Below are 20,077 nucleotides of genomic sequence, written 5' to 3'. Positions count from 1 at the left end.
CTGAAAGTGGCAAAGCAAGTGGGTAAGGTGGTAAAGAAGGCATATGGAATGCTTGTTTTGTCAGTCAGAGCATTGAGTATAAAAGTTGGCAAGTCATGTCACAGCTGTATGAAACGTTAGTTAAGCTACATTTGGAGAATTATGTACAGTTCTGGTCACTACACTATAGGAAGGATGTGGAGGCTTTGGAGAATTTACTAGGACTGTTGTCTGGATTGGAGCTATAAGGAGAGGTTGGACAAACGTGGATTGTTTTTGCTAAGTGCTGAGGGATGGTCTGAAATATAAAATGATGAGAAGCATGGATAGAGTGAATATTTGGACATCTTTTTTCCAGGATGGAACTGTCAGATACGAAGGGACACAGGTTTAGGGTGAGAGAGGGAAAGTTTAAAGGAGATGTGTGAGGCAGGTTTTTACCCCGGGGGGGGGGAGGGGGAGGGAGGTGGTAGGTGCCTGGAACACAGAGCTGGTAGAAGCAGATACGATGGCAACGTTTCAGAGGCATTTAGACAGACATGTGAACAGGCAGGAAGTAGAGGTATACAGACCATGTGGAGGCAGATGGGATTATTTGGGGTCAGCACAGACATGGCCTTGACCAGTGCTGTACTGTACTGTGCTCGCAAAGAACGTTGCCAGAGAGACAAAAGCAGCACAATGCAACCAATTCATACAACCTGCTTCATCCTTAGCTCTTCCTTCACATTGCTACTGTTGAATTTGTTGGATTGTGACTTCCAATTTATGGTTTAATAAAGACCACCCGATTTCTACTTCCGATATGTTGCATTGGTAGAAAAGTTGCCTCTTGACGTATCAGAATTGCTCATTTCAAACCCCACCATATGAAGGGCAATGCTTTGCCTTCCAGTAATATGATATTTCTTTAACGTTTAATGATTTGTTTTGCTTTGCAAGTTATTTGAGGTAGGAATTCACAGCACGGTATCTGTACGACTCAATATTTAACCTTGTACATTATTTTCTGGGCAAGAAATGTTTGCAGAAACCTAACTCTGGCTTTAACATTGTTTCTCACGGGAAACCATGCTTCACTTAAAGATTTTACTGTCAAAATGACAATTTTCAGGAATACAATCACAACTTAAGTGAAGACTCCCTGTAGGCAGTGAAATTGAGCACCGAGTGAGTGAACAGTCACTCACCCAAATGTTTTCACCTTTACACAGTTCTGTCACAACAACGAGCCTCACAGTTCCTCATCAGACACGGCCGAGCAAATGTGATGTTTGAGGAGCACAAGCAAGGCTCCCTTGAGCGGGAATGCATTGAAGAAATTTGCAATCGAGAGGAAGCTAGGGAAATATTTGAGAACAATCAGGAAACAGTAAGTACTTTCTGTTCTTTACACCATCCATAGAAGGTCATGGATTCAAATCCCATTCTGCAGAATTGAGTAAATAATCCAAGCTCTCACTCTGCATGCAGTAAATAAGGAATGTTGCACTGTCAGAGGGTCAGTACTGAGGGAGTGCTGCACTGTCAGAGGGACAGGACTGAGGGAGTGCTGCACTGTCAGAGAGTCAGTACTGAGGGAGTGCTGCACTGTCAGAGAGTCAGTACTGAGGGAGTGCTGCACTGTCAGAGGGACAGTGCTGAGGGAGTGCTGCACTGTCAGAGGGACAGGACTGAAGGAGTGCTGCACTGTCAGAGGGACAGGACTGAAGGAGTGCTGCACTGTCAGAGGGACAGGACTGAAGGAGTGCTGCACTGTCAGAGGGTCAGTACAGAGGGAGTGCTGCACTGTCAGAGGGTCAGTACAGAGGGAGTGCTGCACTGTCGGAGGGTCAGTACTGAGGGAGTGCTGCACTGTCAGGGAGTCAGGACTGAGGGAGTGCTGCACTGTCAGAGGGACAGGACTGAGGGAGTGCTGCACTGTCAGAGGGACAGGACTGAGGGAGTGCTGCACTGTCAGAGAGTCAGTACTGAGGGAGTGCTGCACTGTCAGAGAGTCAGTACTGAGGGAGTGCAGCACTGTCAGAGGGACAGTGCTGAGGGAGTGCTGCACTGTCAGAGGGACAGGACTGAAGGAGTGCTGCACTGTCAGAGGGACAGGACTGAAGGAGTGCTGCACTGTCAGAGGGACAGGACTGAAGGAGTGCTGCACTGTCAGAGGGTCAGTGCTGAGGGAGTGCGGCACTGTTGGAGGGTCAGTGCTGAGGGAGTGCGGCGCTGTTGGAGGGTCAGTGCTGAGGGAGTGCTGCACTGTCAGAGGGTCAGTACTGAGGGAGTGCTGCACTGTCAGAGAGTCAGTACTGAGGGAGTGCTGCACTGTCAGAGAGTCAGTACTGAGGGAGTGCTGCACTGTCAGAGGGACAGGACTGAGGGAGTGCTGCACTGTCAGAGAGTCAGTACTGAGGGAGTGCTGCACTGTCAGAGAGTCAGTACAGAGGGAGTGCTGCACTGTCAGAGGGACAGTGCTGAGGGAGTGCTGCACTGTCAGAGGGACAGGACTGAAGGAGTGCTGCACTGTCAGAGGGTCAGTACAGAGGGAGTGCTGCACTGTCAGAGGGTCAGTGCTGAGGGAGTACGGCACTGTTGGAGGGTCCGTGCTGAGGGAGTGCGGCACTGTTGGAGGGTCAGTGCTGAGGGAGTGCTGCACTGTCAGAGGGTCAGTGCTGAGGGAGTGCTGCACTGTTGGAGGGTCAGTGCTGAGGGAGTGCGGCGCTGTTGGAGGGTCAGTGCTGAGGGAGTGCGGCGCTGTTGGAGGGTCAGTGCTGAGGGAGTGCGGCGCTGTTGGAGGGTCAGTAGTGAAGGAGCTTTCCTGTTAAATGATTAATTAAACCAAGGCTCCTGTTGAGCTCTCAGCTGAATGCACATGATGCCTCAGTTTCATTTTAAGGAAAGCCAGCACCACCCGCTTGTGTGTGTTCCTGTCAAGCTTTACTCCTTAATCCACAGCAGTGGAATGGATTATTTGTTGTTGTATCTCAGTGCTGTTTGTGCGAGCTTGCTGTGTGCTCATTTCCTGGTGTAGTTCATGCAGTGGTGAAACCTCTGAAATATTTTATTGACTGTTAAGAGCTTTGGGGGAAACAGTGAGAGGTCTGGTGATGTGGGCTTGATGGCAGTGTGTGAGCCAAGGTAATCGAGGCCCTAACCTGCTGATAAATTGTATATTTTACAGGTTTCAGAAAGGTATACTGTTGGGATGCTTCGTGGGGTTTATTGGGAATCCTAGTTAGTTTTTCCGTTGCGACCCTGGTGTCTGGGATGCGTCCTAAGTGGTCACGCTCCCAGGTGAATTTATTTCCCCGTCACCCATTAATGTTGAGAATTGGAAGTTGGAAAAAAAGTTAAGAGATATTGTTTGGGCATGAGGCAGCTAACCTGTCTCAGTTTGCAGTGGTGACTGAATGGGAAGCTGAGGCTGATGTCGATTCTGATATGAGCAGTATGTATTTCCTGATTTTTATCTCTCCTTCCTTCCACAGGAATACTTTTATCCCAGGTATCTAGGTGAGTTTCAATTCTGTGCTAACACTGCCATTGGTGTCTGAACAAGTCTGAGTGTGTCAGTTACCTTTTGCTGTTTTAACACGCTGCAGTGTTACAGTTGATCTGCAGAAATGGCAGTGATGGGATTCAAACCCACACCTCCTTAGAGACTGGAATATGGATCCAGTGCCTTAGACTGCTCGGCCACTCGGTCTCTAAGGAGGTGTGGGTTTGAATCCCATCACTGCCATTTCTGCAGATCATCTGTAACACTGCAGCATGTTAAAATGATCTTTTGCTGTTGACATGGTTATTGAGAAACAGTGTGAGAGATATAGAGTGAGTTAAAGGAATAGGGGGGAGGCTGAGAAGTCCCTTGAGCCTGTCAGCATTGCGTTAGATGGTGTCTCTCCTGTACCTTAACTCCATTCATTACCTCCATTCTATACACTTCAGTGCCCCTCCCGAACTGACATGATTTTATAGTATATAAGTATTTACATAAAAGAATTAAATACTTTGTAAATGAGGCAACTCTGTCTTTAAAATAGATAAAGAATCTGTTGAAGTGTCTTCCAGAAGTCATCCTCGTGGCTGCAGCTAGAATTGGGACTGGATTGTACTTACCTCAGGAGGAAATCACAAGATGCCTTTTAAAATTCAGTGAACACTTCCAAGGATCAACAGAAACTTCTTTGTTTAAGATTGACACTTATCTTCTGGTTCTTTTTAAATTCCAAACTATAAACGAGTTTATATAAATCTTGGTTAATTGACTACTTTGAGGGCATGATTGTTGTGGTCATGGCAATTGGGACCCATTACAAAATGAACCAAAGCCAAATTTGTATTAAAAGCCAAGATGTAATCTGTGGTTAACAGAGCCACATTTTAACTACCAGGAGTGTGGATGTTGAAGGGAACTCAAATTGTTTGAAACCAAACCTGAAATGACAACAGCAAAGTATGATGTACAAATACTATGAAAACTTAAAGTGGTGACTTTGCATAAACATTTCTGGATGGTGAGGGTTTAAATTGGTAGAATTTGGTGTCCTTTAGAAATGGAAGATTTAAAAGTTATTGATAGATGGATATGATAGAAAGAACCTCAATAAGACAAAGTTCTTAACAACATTGACTGAGCAGATGACCAAAGTTGAATCAGATTCAGACCAATGTTGTTAATGCTGTTACTGGACAAGTCAGAACCCAGAATGAAATCTGGCTTCATAGGTCTCCTCTTTTCTTAATTTAACATGGGAGCCATTCAGAGTTGAAGAATAAGGGGTAAACCATTCGGGACGGAGATGGGGAAGAATTTCTTCACTCAGAGAGTTGTGAACCTGTGGAATGCTCTCCCACAGGAAGCTGTTGGAATAGCTCATTAGATATATTCAAGAGGGAGCTGGATGTGGCCTTTGCAGTCAAAGGGAACAAAGGGGTATGGGGAGAAAGTGGGAGTGGGATACCAAGATTGCAGGATCAGACGAGATTCTTGATGTCTCGAGGAATTAAGGGCTACGGGGAGAATGCGGGTAAGTGGAGTTGAAATGCCCATCAGCCATGATTGAATGGCGGAGTGGACTCGATGGGCTGAATGGCCTTACTTCCACTCCTATGTCTTATCGTCTTATGGTCTTATGGTGATCATTTTGAATGGTGGTGCAGGCTGGAAGGGCTGAATGGCCTACTCCTGCAGCTATTTTCTCTGTTTCTATGTTTAACTGAAACATAGGCACACAAGGCTGCAGATTTTCTTTAACATTAAAAGAGAAGTTTATTACATAGAAAGGAACAAATAATATAAAACAAACTATGTTATCTAAATATAGAAAACAGTTTGAAAAATCTTAAAACACAAATAAAAACCGCAGTCTCACCTACTCTCCAAAGCCATCACTTTGCAATGGGTCAACCCAGAGAAATTATCCTTGTGTTTAAAAATGTTAGGTTGGACTTTAGCTGTTTCTCTCCAGGTCTTTTCTCTAAGCTGCGAAGTCTTCTTGAAGTGCATAAAGCCCATGGAGGTTGAACAGCTCAGTCAAAATCCACAGGAACAGAAGCGGCTGAGGAAATCCCAAAGCAGATCCAGAGGCAATGAGGGGAATGTCCCAATTAATCAAGGAACCCAAGTGAACTCACTTTGTAGGAGAACGAGAACCAAGCCCAGTGAGTGGAACAAGACAGAATATGGATCACCTATTTCTCTTAGTGCTAACTCTCCAAATAAAATTGCAGCAACCAATGGAACTGAATTCAGTTCAGGAAGCAAGTTAGAACTTTGTTTAACTGAGCAAACTAGAACTTTGTTTAATTAAGATAAAATAATTTGCAAGCTGAAAGGCAGATTTGTATTGGGTAAAAAAATTAAAAGAAGAAAGTCCTAAAGCAATTGATATTGCTGAAAAATAATTGGTCAGATTATTGGGTACAGGAATTGGGAGGTCATGTTGCGGCTGTACAGGACGTTGGTTAGGCCACTGTTGGAATATTGCACGCAGTTCTGATCTCCTTCCTATCAGAAAGATGTTGTGAAACTTGAAAGGGTTCAGAAAAGATTTACAAGAATGTTGCCAGGGTTGGAGGATCTGAGCTACAGGGAGAGTCTGAATAGGCTGGGCTGTTTTCCCTGGAGCGTCGGAAGCTGAGGGGTGACCTTATAGAGGTTTATAAAATTATGAGGGACATGGATAGGATAAATAGACAAAGTATTTTCCCTGGGGTCGGGGAGTCCAGAACTAGAAGGCATAGGTTTAGGGAGAGGGGGAAAGATATAAAAGGGACCTAAGGGGCAATGCTTTCAAACAGAGGGTGGTGTGTGTATGGAATGAGCTGCCAGAGGAAGTGGTGGAGGCTGGTACAATTGCAACATTTAAAATGCATCTGGATGGGGACATGAATAGGAAGGGTTTAGAGGGATATGGGCCGGGTACTGGCAGGTGGGACTAGATTGGTTTGGGATATCTGGTCGGCATGGATGGGTTGGACCCAAGGGTCGATTTCCATACTGTACATCTCTGTGACTCTATAGCTCTATAATTGAATGAAATCTGCTCTGGTTGGGGTGGGTGATTTAAAAAGTTTATTCAGCAAACCAGACAAGAACATCATACCTTTTTTGCTTGACCATAAAAAAGTATCCGTGATGTGGAGGTGCTGGTGTTGGACTGGGTGGAACAAAGTCCGAAGTTATATGACACCAGGTTACAGTCTGACAGCTTTATTTGAAACCACAAGCTTTCTGAGCACTGTTCTTCTGTTGGGTGGTGAAGGAGCAGTGTTCCAAAAGCTTCTGTTCTCAAATCAACCTGGTGGAATATAACCTGGTGTCATGTAACTTCTGAAAAAGTATCATAGAACATAGAACAATACAGCACAGAACAGGCCCTTCGGCCCTCGATGTTGTGCCGACCTGTGAACTATTCTCAGCTCGTCCCCTTACACTATCCCAAAATCATCCACGTGCTTATCTAAGGATTGTTTAAATCTCCCGAATGTGGCTGAGTTGACTACATTAGCAGGTAGGGCATTCCACACCCTTACCACTCTCTGCGTAAAGAACCTGCCTCTGACATCTGTCTTAAATCTATCACCCCTCAATTTGTAGTTATGCCCCCTCATACAAGCTGACGTCATCATCCTAGGAAATAGACTTTCACTGTCTACCCTATCTAATCCTCTGATCATTTTGCATGTCTCTATCAAATTCCCTTTTAGCCTTCTTGCCAATGAGAACAGCTTCAAGTCTCTCAGCCTTTCCTCATAAGACCTTCCCTCCAGACCAGGCAACATCCTGATAAATCTCCTCTGCATCTTTTCTAATGCTTCCACATCCTTCCTGAAATATGGGGACCGGAACTGTACACAATATTCCAAGTGTGGCCGCGCCAGCATTTTCATAGTTGTATGTTGATCATGACATTCTTGCAAAAGCAATCCCAGAGTTTTAACTAGAGAAGGGAATGAGTTACTGGCAAATAAAAAAAATGCTTACTTAATATCTCAAGGGGAAACTATAATAGTCTGAGAAATGAACAGGAGCTCGTCCAGGTTAAAACAAAATTGAATTCACTACAGATCTGTCTGATTGACCAATGGGAAGTTCACAGGTAGGGGAGACCCACACAGTTCCAAAATTAGAATCAATGTCTTATGTTGTAATGATTGAGAAAAAGAGACCGATGAGAATCTCACAAGAAAACCAAAATGAAAAATGTACGGGAAGCTGAACTACACCAGCCATCTGTGTGTGTACACGAATAACATTCTGCATTTCCTTACCTTTGGTTCCCACAATGAAGTTGTACAACAAATGAAAAAATAGGTGTATTTCCAATTTGTCTTGTAAAGGAGAAGGCTGAGCACAGTGTTTTTCCATGTTAGATGAGTTTGCCACAACCTTTACTTTGTTCAAGCCTGCAGATTTGTTCCTGGGTGTTTTTAATTTGGGGTTGAGGAAAGTGGACTGCACTGTCTGGGCCAGCATACATTGCCCATCCCTCATTGCCTTTGAGAAGGTGATGGTGAGTTGCCATCTTAAATCCTGTTGGTAAATGTGCAGTGCTGTTAGGGAGGGTTGAAACATTTGAACACTAAAAGTGAGGGGACTAAACAAGTTATACCAACTCACAGTTCACTGGCCACTCTGACAACATGCCTGTGGTGTGTTGGTGGTACAGCAACAATCGAACAGTTTTGGTCATGAAGAAATTTCATTGGCTCCCAGCCACAACAGCTTTATAAAGCATCAGAGTTCCAGATTTCCAAGCTCCTTTGTGTAGAGAAATGCTTTTTGATGTCATCCCTATAAAATCAGGCTCTACATTTAAGGTAGTCCCCATTGTTCTGGGCTCTGCCTGACTAGTAATGTTGGTAGTGTTCCTGTCTCTGAACCAGGAGACCCTGCATTCAAGTCCCACATTAGCCACGGAAGAATCCAGTCTCAGGTACGGTGGTGTAAATTGATATCGGGCCCCAGTCTGGATAAATCGTCAGAAGGTTAATGGGTAATGTGAAGATTGAACAAGCAGCAGTCTTGGTGCATCCATCTGAAATGGGGAAATTGGAAAGAGGAAGCCAACCAAATTCTTGACATTCCCCATGAGGAGAAATAGTTCCTCTGTATCATCACTTTAATCTCATCAGGTAGATTATTCCTTAATTTCCTAAACTCAGGGATTTGTAAGCCTCGTCCCTGCAGCCTGGTAATTTAATCAGAGTATCATTCTGCTGAATCTGTGTTCTATCCTTGTCCAATACCAGTAAGTCCATCCTGAGGACTTGGACCCAGATCTGAACGCAGTGCGAATTTTGCTCTTTTCAGTTATGTACAGCACTGCCAGTTTGGTGGGTCTGGAATTTCTGAACACAGTTGGAATTCCCTGAACCAAGTTTGGAATTCCCTGAACACAGAAATTCGCTGAACACGGATTCTCTGTTCTCTGCAGAAAGCAGCTGACTCTGTCTCAGAAGCGAACACTTTACCATGTTAGTCAATGTGTCCTGATAAACGCACCTTTGCAGTGGTCATATTTATCCAATAGATCAGGAGTGTACCATGTATATCAGGTTGTCCACTGTCTCCTGCAATGTGACATGGAATTACTGTGAACCACTGCCGTCTCACATCTCCTTTTCTCCACATTTGAATTTATTCCCCTTTCCCTGCACAAAGAATTCCTGATTTAATCCCGGTGTGGTGAGATTCTGCACTGGGAATGTGAATTAAATCTGCAGCCATGGGTGAATTGTCAAACTCAACCTGTGAATCGCTGTTGTAACCCCCTTTGTTCAAGAACTGCTCAAGACAAAATTATAGGCCGATCAGCCTAACCTCGGTGGTTGGTAAAATTCTAGAATCCATCGTTAAGGATGAGATTTCTAAATTCTTGGATGCTTAGGGTCAGATGAGAACAAATCAGCATGGATTTAGTAAGGGGAGGTCGTGCCTGACAAACCTGTTAGAATTTTTTGAAGAGGTAACAAGTAGGTTTGACCAGGGAAACCCAGTGGATGTGGTCTATCCAGAATTCCAAAAGGCCTTTGATAAGGTGCCTCACAGGAGGCTGCTGAGTAAGGTGAGGGTCCATAGCGTTCGACGTGAGCTACTGGCATGGATTGAGGATTGGCTGTCTGACAGGAGGCAGAGAGTTGGGATAAAAGGTTCTTTTTCAGAATGGCAGCCAGTGACAAGTGGTGCCCCGCAGGGTTCAGTGTTGGGACCACAGCTGTTCACTTTATATATGAATGATCTGGATGAAGGGCATGGGGATAGAGAGTGGTGGCCCTGTGGAATTCATTAGTGGAGGCCTGGACTTTAAGTGTCTTCAAGGCAGAGATTGATAAATTCTTGATCTTGCAAGGAATTAAGGGCTACGGGGACAGTGCGGGTAAGTGGAGTTGAAAGGCCCATCAGCCATGATTAAATGGCAGAGTGGACCCGATGGGCCTAATGGCCTAACTTCCACTCCTATGTCTTATGGTTTTATGAATGAGAATGCACCGCCCAACTGGGTAGTCCTTGCTTTCTCCCACAGTGTTGTTACTGTGAGCACTCAGACTTTTTCCTTGCCTTCCCTGCAGACTGTCTCAGCCGCTACCAGGTTGGCGTTCCGAGCCGGTACCACAGTTTCAAAAGCTATCCTGGGAATTTGCGGACCTGTATTACCGGTAAGTTAGGGGACATGGGCAGAAGTGTACAGTTGAGACTTGAAGTAAGAAAGGGCTGTGCCCGATTTTCATGTGTACAGTGGATGATTTATGAGTAAGTAGACTGAATGTGATGAACATTTCCCTTTTAAATGTACCCGGGCAGATCACAGCTTACACTTGCAGCTGGGACAGGAGTCACTTATAATCATTGGAACCACAAACTAAGCAGCATTGGCAAAAATCTACCCTGAAGAGCTGAATGAATGAGTATTTTCGATAACAATTCATCTTTGTAGTACCACAGTTTCAGTATTTGGCACATAGTAGGCATCTAAACCCTGTACTATTTCAAGCCAAATGTTGTAGCCCTTGACCCAGTATGGGCTCTTTCTGTATTATCCTTGAATAAATTTCCTGATTGTGCAAATGTTGTCTGTGGCTCAGTGGGTAGCATTTTCCCGTCTGAGTTAGAAGGTTGAGGATTCAAAACCTTTCCCAGACACTGGCATGCAAGAATCCAGACTGACACTTCAATGCGTTACTGAAAGGGGGCTGTGATCTCAGAGATAGGTCTTTTCTGATCTGATACTAACCTGGGCAGTGTCATCCTTCCCAGCTGGATGGAGAAGATCCCTTCTCACACTATTGATGAATAACTTTCCAGACTGGAGTTAATGGAGCCTCTACCATTGGTTATTATAATTGTCCATAAACTGACACTTCACACACACCTTGGCAGTCACTTATCCCTTATGTGCAGAGAGGAAGACAGATTATACTTTCCCTTTGCACACTTTAAGAATGCCCTGCCTTCCCTAGAAAATCTGTTGCTGCACCATGATGTTCAGCCATTAATTCTTTCAGATTCTATGTTGTCCAACAGTATCCAAGGCGATATTCTGAACACCAAGAGTGAGCTCATCATTATGCATGGCACAGTGGCTCACTGGTTCAGTTTCAGGTCAATTCAGACTCCCAGAATGTTGATAGTGGAGAATTCAGTGATGGAAATGCCATTGAGGGTCTAGCTGGCATGGTTAGATTGTTTCTTGTTGGAGTTGGTCATTACCTGGCATAAATGTTTTTTGTCACATGTCACTCCAAACCTGCATATTGTCCAGGTTTTGCTGAAGATGCACAAGGACTGCTTCAGTATTAGTGGAGTCACAAATGGTGTTGTACCTCTGCAGTTATCAGTGAACATCTCAATTCTGACCTTAGGATGGAAGGAAGGTCTTATTCACATACAGTTTTAATGTCAAGGTCTGTCACTCTCCCCTCCCCTCTGGAGATCAGCCCTTTTGTCTATGTTTGAACCAAGGCTGTAATGAGATCAGGAGCTGAGTGCCCCTGGTGGAATCCAAATTGGGCGTCACTGAGCAGGTTATTGCTGAGCAGGTGCAAAAGCAGAAGTTGCTGGAAAAGCTCAGCAGGTCTGGCAGCATTTGTGCAGAGAAATCAGAACTAATGTTTCAGGTCGAGTGATCCTTCCTCAGAACTGAAGAAAGGACACTCAATCCAAAATGTTAACTCTGATTTCTGTCCACAGACGCTGCCAGACCTGCTGAGCTTTTCCAGCAACTTCTGTTTTTGTCTCTGATTTACAGCATTTGCAGTTCTTTTGGTTTTTATTGTGGAGAAGATGCTGTTTGGACAGCACTGCTAATGACCCTTTCCATCACTTCCTTGATGATTGAGAGTGGACTGAAGGGGGCAGTAATTGGTTGGTTGGATTTGTCCTGTATTTTATGTTCAGGATATACTTGAGCGATCTTCCACATTGTCGAGTAGATGCCAGTGTGGAACTGTACTGGAAGAGCTTGGCTAAGGGAGTGGCAAATTCTGGAGTGTATATTGTCCGTACTGTTGCTGGAATGTTGCCGGGACTCACAGCCTTTGCAGTGTCCATTGCTTTTCACATTGAGTGAATCAAATTGTCTGAGATACTGGGGATCTCTGGAGATTGAGATGGATCATTCACTCTGCATTTTTGGCTGAAGATTTGTAAATACATCAGTGTTATCTTTTGCATTAGTGTGCTGGGCTCCCCATTACTGAGGATGGGGATATTATGGAACCTCCCTCTCCAGCGATTTGCTTAATTGTCCACTACCATTCATGAATGGATATGACCGAACACCATTGATCTAATCCATTGGTTATGGAGTCACTTAGCTCTGTCTAGCTCTTACTGTTTCTGCTATTTGACGCAAGTAGACCAGCTTTGTCGCTTCAAGAAAGTGGGGACTGCAGATGCTGGAGATCAGAGTCAAGAGTGTGGAGCTGGAAAAGCACAGCAGGCCAGGCAGCATCCGAGGCACAGGAGAGTTGACATTTCAGGCAAAAAGCCCTACATCAGGAGTGACAGCACAGGACATCACTAAAAAGTAGCGGACCTGGCAAAGCTTCTCTCATTCCTGATGAAGGGCTTTTGTCCAAAACGTTGATTCTCCTTCTCTTCGGATACTGCCTGACCTCTCTGATTTGTAGCTTCATCTGGTTAACTCCTTGTTAGTGACGTCCTGTGCTGTTCCTGGCTTGCCCTCCTGTTCTTCTCAGGGCTGATCCCTTGGCTCAGTGGGAATGGTAGAGTGGAGGATATGCTGGTCATGAGGTTGCAGATTGTGTTGTAGTATAATTCTGCTGCTGCCGATGACCCACAATGCCTTACGGAGTTGCTAGATCAGTTTGAAGTTTATCCCGTTTAGCATGGTGATAGTGCTACACAACACAATAGTGGGTATTCTCAGTATGAAGATGGGATGTCACTACACAAGGACTGTGTGGTGGTCAATTGAACCAATATTGTCATGGACAGGTATATCTGTGGGAGGCATAGTGATAAGGATGAGGTCAGGTCTGGTTTTCCATCTTGTTGGTTCTCTCACCAGCTATTGCAGAACCAGCTTAGCAGCTATGTCCTTAAGGACCTGACCAGCCCAGTCACTTGCTGGTGGCTATTGAAGTCCCGCACTCAGGGTGCACTGTACCCTTCCTAACTTGACTGCTTCCACCAAGTGGTCTTCAACATCTCCTTTGGAAGATTAGGCAATCCTTGTGAGGGGCACATTAATATTATCTCTTCTGATCTCTACCACCCCACACAGACTATCAGCAATAGCCCTTCACTATTACCTCCAATAGCCCTTCAACCTTTGCCCTATTGCATGCTCTTCTGAATGGGTCTTGGAACTCACCAGCTTATACCATGCCACTAAGCTCCATCAAGTTGACCTCTGTCCTTACCTCTGACTTATTGCCTGTCTGCCTGAGCCTAACCCTCAGGCCTGAGGGTTCTTAAAGTCCAACTGCCTCCACTAAAGTTCCACAATTTCTGATGGTCTGACTCTTAATAAGCTCTTAATTTGTTTAATCGACCTGTTAATGAGCTCAGGTCAGTTTGAAAACCCCACGCTCCCTTCTGTCCTTTTGAAAGCTGCCATTGACAGAACAGGAAACAGAACTTCTGTCATCATGATGTAACGGCCATTTTCTTGATAGTCACAAGCATGGTCTAAGGGATACGTTATTAAGAACATCTCGAAGGAGGGGAGAGTGTTAGGGGAGGTTTAGAAAAGGATTTTGAGAGTTTAGAATTCTTGGCAGTGAAGGCATGACTGCTCGTCGTGGAACATTTAAGATCGGAGAAGATCTAGAGACCAAAATTGGAGATATGCAAAAAGAATTGGAGAGGTGTGGGGCGAGAGAAGATTGCAGGAGTAGTGAGGGATGAAGCCATGGAGGGATTTAAAAGAAGATTTGAAAATCTTTTTCATGCAGTGAAAGATTAGTTGGGCCAATCCACCTTCTCTCATTGAGTGCCTGTTGAGTTAATAATTCCCTGTGTATCTTTAGTCAGCTCCTTGTATCTTGTGTGTCTTTGTGTATCCTTATCATTGTATCTTATCAATGCCTTGTTTTACTGTCTGCTGTTTGATTCAGAAATTCCAGACCAGTGCAGCCCTTCACCGTGTAATCCTGAAGGCTCCGTTCAATGTGTGGACAAAGTGGCTGCATTCACCTGCGTCTGTAAAGAAGGTTGGACGGGAGTTACGTGTCAGCAAGGTACGTCCCGAATGAATCCCTGGAACTGAAGCCATTGTGCTCCATTTGCATGGTTTATGTCGGTGAAGCTTTTTTCAGGCAAGCCTCAGAAAGGGTCCAGCTGAGATCCAAACAGGAATTATAAGCTGTAAACCTGTCCATTTACAAAGGCACGTTAAACCCTTTCAAAGATTTTGGAAGCCAAGAGAGAATCTCAGACTTGGCAAAACAGGAAGTGATCATTGATGCCATTTTTCGCCCCCGGGTCAGTGCTCGCTCTTCACCCACACACCTCTGACCATACCTCCTTGTCCTCTTTTCCCATCCTCTTACACCTTCCTTTCTAAATGATTCTTCAATACCCTTTTTAAATGATGCTGAACTATACCCTGTATCAGCCCCATGAGGTCGAGCATTTCACGGTGCTGTTGCTTTCTGAGTGTCCATGTGTTTAATCTGGGTTTGATCTCTTTCATCCCAATGGTATGAGTTACTTTTCAGTGACAAACATTTACATTGAACTCCCTATTCTGTTTCCATTTTCAATGTGATTTGGAATCCAGCCTGTAATTCTCATGTCGGGAAAAGTGAGGACTGCAGATGTTGGAGATCAGAGTCTACATTAGAGTGGTGCTGGAAAAGCACAGCAGGTCAGGCAGCATCCGAGGAGCAGGTGTTCTATCTTCAGAGCACCTGCTAATCCTGCTTTATTAATCAAACCCAGATCTTGGACATTAAACACCCAGATAAGGGAAACAGTCCTGAACACTCTCTGATACTAACTCCCCATTTTTGAACTGAAACCCTTGTAGTCTTAATCAATGTTCAGGTCAAATCCTATGTAGTTCCAGCCTGTCACTGTTACAATCATATCAAAATTATATTTATATCTCTTTGCCATTTGGTGCTCTGTAATGTGTTGCCAAAATAGTAATGGATCTCTTACTATCTCTTAACCTAGACTGATCCTGCCTAAAGTCCATCATTAATAAAATCTTCTGGCCTATTGCTGTAATAATTTTTTGCTTCAATAGTATTTCTCCTTCCTTCCTTTACTGTCCCTGTCTTTCTAACTGTCGGATAACTAGGAACAACATGATCCTGGTCTGATTCCAAGTTTCTCTCAAGGCTGTTATCACTTCCCCTGTGGTTTTTATATTCCTTCCTTTACCAGCCTTTATAGTAAAACCCTTTGTTATCGGCTGTTTCTCTTCATGTAGGCGTGTCTCTATTTCTGATAAAGCTGTCCTGTTTTGCTTATCTTTTTGACAAGAAACAGTTCCTGGTTAATTCCCCTCATCTCTCCAGAGAATATTTCATCTTTTGCAAGGGGTGCGCTAGTCTTCACTTGGGTTAAGCACACTGTGAAAGGAGATCATTCAGCCCATTGTTCCTGTGCCAGACCAGTGAAAGAGCTGTCCGATTAATCCCATTCACTGTAGATCTTTTCTCACAACCCTGGAAATATTTCCTTTATATGGAATGAGCTGTCAGAGGAAGTGGTGGAGGCTGGTACAATTACACTATTTAAAAGGCATCTGAAAGGGGATATGAATAGGAAGGGTTGGAGGGATATGGGCCAAATGCTGGCAAATGGGGCTACATTAGGTTAGGAAAGGTGATTGGCATGGACGAGTTGAACTGAAGGGTCTGTTTCCGTGCTGTACATCTCTATGACTCTAAGTCATTTTCTGAATTTGCTTCCATTGCCATTATGGGCAGTGCGGGACCAACTCACTGTAAATTTCAATGTTAGTGTGAGTTGTGGGGAAGATGCAAAGATGCGTCAAGGGGACTTAGAGAGAACAATGTGTGGGCAAACATGTGGCAGCTGCAATTCAATGTGAAGAAATGTGATAAGACACCAAGTTATAGTCGAACTGATTTATTTCAAAAATTGTGTGATTTTTGACATTGTCTGACCCAGTCTAACACAGGTACCTCCACATCAGAGAAGCAGCACAGTGGCTCAGTGGTTAGCACTGCTGCCTTGCAGTGCCAGGGACCCGGGTTCGATTCTAGCCTTGGGCAACTTCTCCCTGTATCTGCATGGCTTTCCTACCACAGTCCAAAGATGTGCAGGTTAGGTGATATGGCCGTGCTAAATTGCCCATCGTGTTCAGGGATGTGTAAGTTAGGAGTAATGTTCAGGGAGAGATGTTGAGTAAAGGGGAATGGATCTGGGTGGGTTACTCTTCAGAGGGTTGGTGTGATGTTGTTGTGTTTTCCTGGTCATGATGCACTGGAGGTTACCACATAGGCCCATCCCTAATTTACCTCAAAATGAGTAACTTGCCTGGCCTCCTTTTTGTTATTCGTTCATGGGAAGTGGGTGTTGCTGCCTAGACCTATTGCCTATCTCTACTGTCTAGGACTATCGCCTATCTCTAACTGCCCTTGAGAAAATTGGGATGAACTGCAGCAGTCCATTTGGTGGATATACATCCACAATATTAGGGAGGGAGCTCCAGGACTTTGACACTGAAGAAGCAGCAAAATATTTTCAAGCCAGGGCTTGGGGCAGACAGAATCTTGTTAGTTGTGGTGTTCCCATGCCCTTCCAAACTGTAGTGTTCATGTGTTGGGAAAGTACAGTCGAAGGGGCCTTGGTGAGATTCTGCAGCGTATCTGCGTGGAATCCCTACACTGTGGAAACAGGCCATTCAGCCTAACAAGACCACACCAATGCTCCGAAGAGCATCCCATCCAGACCTATCCCATAAATCTATGTTTTCCAGGCTAGCACACCTAACCTTTGCATCCCTGGACAGTATGGGTAGTTTCCCACGGCCAATCCACCTGACCTGCACATCTTTGGACTGTGGGAGGAAACTGGAGCATCCAGTGGAAACCCCACAGACGCAGGGAGAATGTGCAAACTCCACACAGACAGTTGCCTGAGGCTGGAATTGAACCTGGGACCCTAGTGCTGTTCTACAGGATAGATTCAGGAAAGATGGTTTCCCCTGCCTGGGGGCATCAATCTCCCAGAATAAAGGGCGGGCCATTTATGACTGTGATGAAGCGAAATCATTTCACTCAGTATGTTTCTGGAATTCTCTTCTCTTGGGTTTGGGGAGGCTCAGTCATTGAGTATGTTCCAGATTGAGATTTCTACATGGAACAAACACCCAGTGATTGACTGAGCATTGCAGGAATTAGGTGTTGAAGCAGAAGATCATTCACAATCTCAATGAATCCTGGAGTGAGCTTGAATATACCTTACTCCAGCTCCTATCTTTGCATTCTTATGTTCTAAGTGATTTATTCACATGTCTCCTTTGATTCTTTCCCTTATCGTGTACCTCATGGCAGACTTCAACACTTCCAAATATTAAACCGGATGTTGCTTTGCAATGAAACCTCCATTGATCTGTCCTCCAATTGTCCTCTTCTCTGATATTCCACTGAAATCTTTCTGGGTGACACTTTTTCATCACCTCACTACTCAGCAGCAAACACCACCCACCCCTAAAATGGCATTAACCATCACTGGGACATGTGTGTTATCTATAAACTTACATTCAGTTGTGGTGAAAACTATATCCTCAGTGGGTTGTACTCTTATCTCTTAATCCCAACTTTATGAAATTCAATTTCTGATTGAGAGTCCGAAACATAAGAAGCTGAGCTGATGCACCAAGCTGTACTGAGAGAGTGTTGCATTGTCAAAGCAGTGATGCCTTTTGGGTTTAACATTAAACTGAAGCCCCACTGCCCTTTCAGATGGTTACTGATGATACCACAGCACCATTTCAAGGAAGTGCAGGAGAATTATCTTTGAGGGCTCTTGGCCAATATTTCCCCCTCAGGCAACATCAAAAAATGGTGATCTGGTTATTTCCACCTGGCTGTATCTGAGACTACACATTGCAGTAGTATAATACTATACATTGCAGTATATAATACTATACATTGCAGTAGTATAATACTATATGTTGTAGTAGTATCCTATTAAATATTGCAGCATTATAATACTATATATTGCAGTATATAATACTATACCTTGCAGCAGTATAATGCGATATATTGCAGTGGTATAATACTGCACATTGCATTATATAATACTATACATTGCAGTAGTATAATACTATACGCTGCAGTACGTAATACTATACATTGAAGTAGTATAATACAATACATTGCAGTATTATAATACTATACATTGTATTATAATGCAATATTGCAGTAGTGCAATTCTATGCATTTCTGTATTATAATACTATACATTGCATTAGTATTATACTATACATTGCAGCATTATATTGCTATACATTGCACTAGTATTATACTATACATTGCACTAGTACAATACTACACATTGTGGTAATATAATACTAAGCATTGCAGTATTATAATACTATAACTTGCAGTATATAATACTGTACATTGCAGTAGTATAATGCGATATATTGCAGTAGTTTAATTGCAGTATGTAATACTATACATTGAAGTAGTATAATATGATACATTGTAGTAGTATCATATATATTGCAGAAGTATAATACTGTTCGTTGTAGTGGTACAATCCAGACATTGCAGTATTATAATACTATACATTGCAGTAGTATAATACTATACATTGCAGTAGCATAATACTACACACTGCAGTAGTATAGTATTACATATTGTAGTAGTATAATACTGTACATTGCAGTCATATAATACTCTACATTGCAGTAGTTTAATAGTATACATTCCACTAGTATAAGACTGTACCTTGCAGTAGTATAAGACTACACATTGCAGTAGGAAAATATATTACATTGCAGTAGTATCATACTATATGTTGCAGTCATATAATACGATACATTGCAGTAGTATGAAGTGATACATTGCAGTATATAATAGTCTACATTGCAGTAGTATAATGTGATATATTGCAGTAGTATAATGTGATATATTGCAGTGGTATAGTACTATACATTGCAGTATATATTTCTATACATTGCACTAGCATCATACATTGGGGTATATAATACTATACATTGTAGTAGTATAATATGTTACATTACTGTAGGATAATACTATACAGTGCAGTAGTATAATACTATATATTTCAGTATTATAATACTCTACATTGCAGTAATATAATACTATACATCACAGTAGTATAATACTACACATTGCAGTAGTATAATACTACACATTGCAGTAGTATCACACTATACATTGTAGTAGTATAATACTATACATTGCAGTATATAATACTATATATTGCAGTAGTATAATACGATACATTGCAGTAGTATAATACTAAACATTGCAGCATTATAATACTATATATTGCAGTATATAATACTATGCATTGCAGTAGTAAATGCAATATATTGCAGTGGTATAATACTGTACATTGCCATATATAATACTATACATTGCAGTAGTATAATACTATACATTGCAGTAGTATAATATGACAGATTGCAGTATTATAATACTATACATTGCAGTATTATAATGCTATACATTGCAGTAGTATAATACTATACATTGCAGTAATATAATACTATACATTGTAGTTGAATCATACCATACAATGCAATTGTGTAATACTAAACATTGCAGTATTATAATACTGTAACTTGCAGTATATAATACTATACATTGCAGTAGTATAATGCAGTATATTGCAGTGGTATAACACTTTACATTGTAGTATGTAATACTATATATTGCAGTAGTATAATACTATACATTGTAGTAGTATAATGATGTGCAATGCAGCAGTATAATACTATACATTTCAGTAGTATAATACTATATATTATAGCAGTGGTATAATGCTATATATTGCAGTAGTATTATACTATACATTGCAATAGTATAATACTATACCTGGCAATAGTATAATACTATACATTGCAGTCATATAATACTACAGATTGCAGTAGTATAATACCATACATTGCAGTATATA

General features: G+C 42.8%; 1 protein-coding gene across 2 annotated transcripts in view; it reads left to right on the top strand.

Moving 5' to 3' along the window:
* Positions 1-20,077, top strand: part of pros1 (protein S) — a 64,780-nt gene that overhangs the window by 5,616 nt on the left and 39,087 nt on the right. For both annotated transcript variants that reach the window (XM_060826482.1, XM_060826483.1), the window contains exons 2-5: positions 1,194-1,351; positions 3,459-3,483; positions 10,048-10,134; positions 14,059-14,181. In XM_060826482.1, coding sequence (XP_060682465.1) covers positions 1,194-1,351; positions 3,459-3,483; positions 10,048-10,134; positions 14,059-14,181 — 393 coding nt within the window. The remainder of the gene's footprint in view (positions 1-1,193; positions 1,352-3,458; positions 3,484-10,047; positions 10,135-14,058; positions 14,182-20,077) is intronic.

This window comes from Hemiscyllium ocellatum, chromosome 6 (genome assembly GCF_020745735.1).
Source record: "Hemiscyllium ocellatum isolate sHemOce1 chromosome 6, sHemOce1.pat.X.cur, whole genome shotgun sequence".
NCBI classification, from domain to species: Eukaryota; Metazoa; Chordata; class Chondrichthyes; order Orectolobiformes; family Hemiscylliidae; genus Hemiscyllium; species Hemiscyllium ocellatum.
The sequence above is the reverse complement of the archived record's forward strand: the minus strand, read 5'-3'. Positions and strand labels throughout refer to the sequence as shown.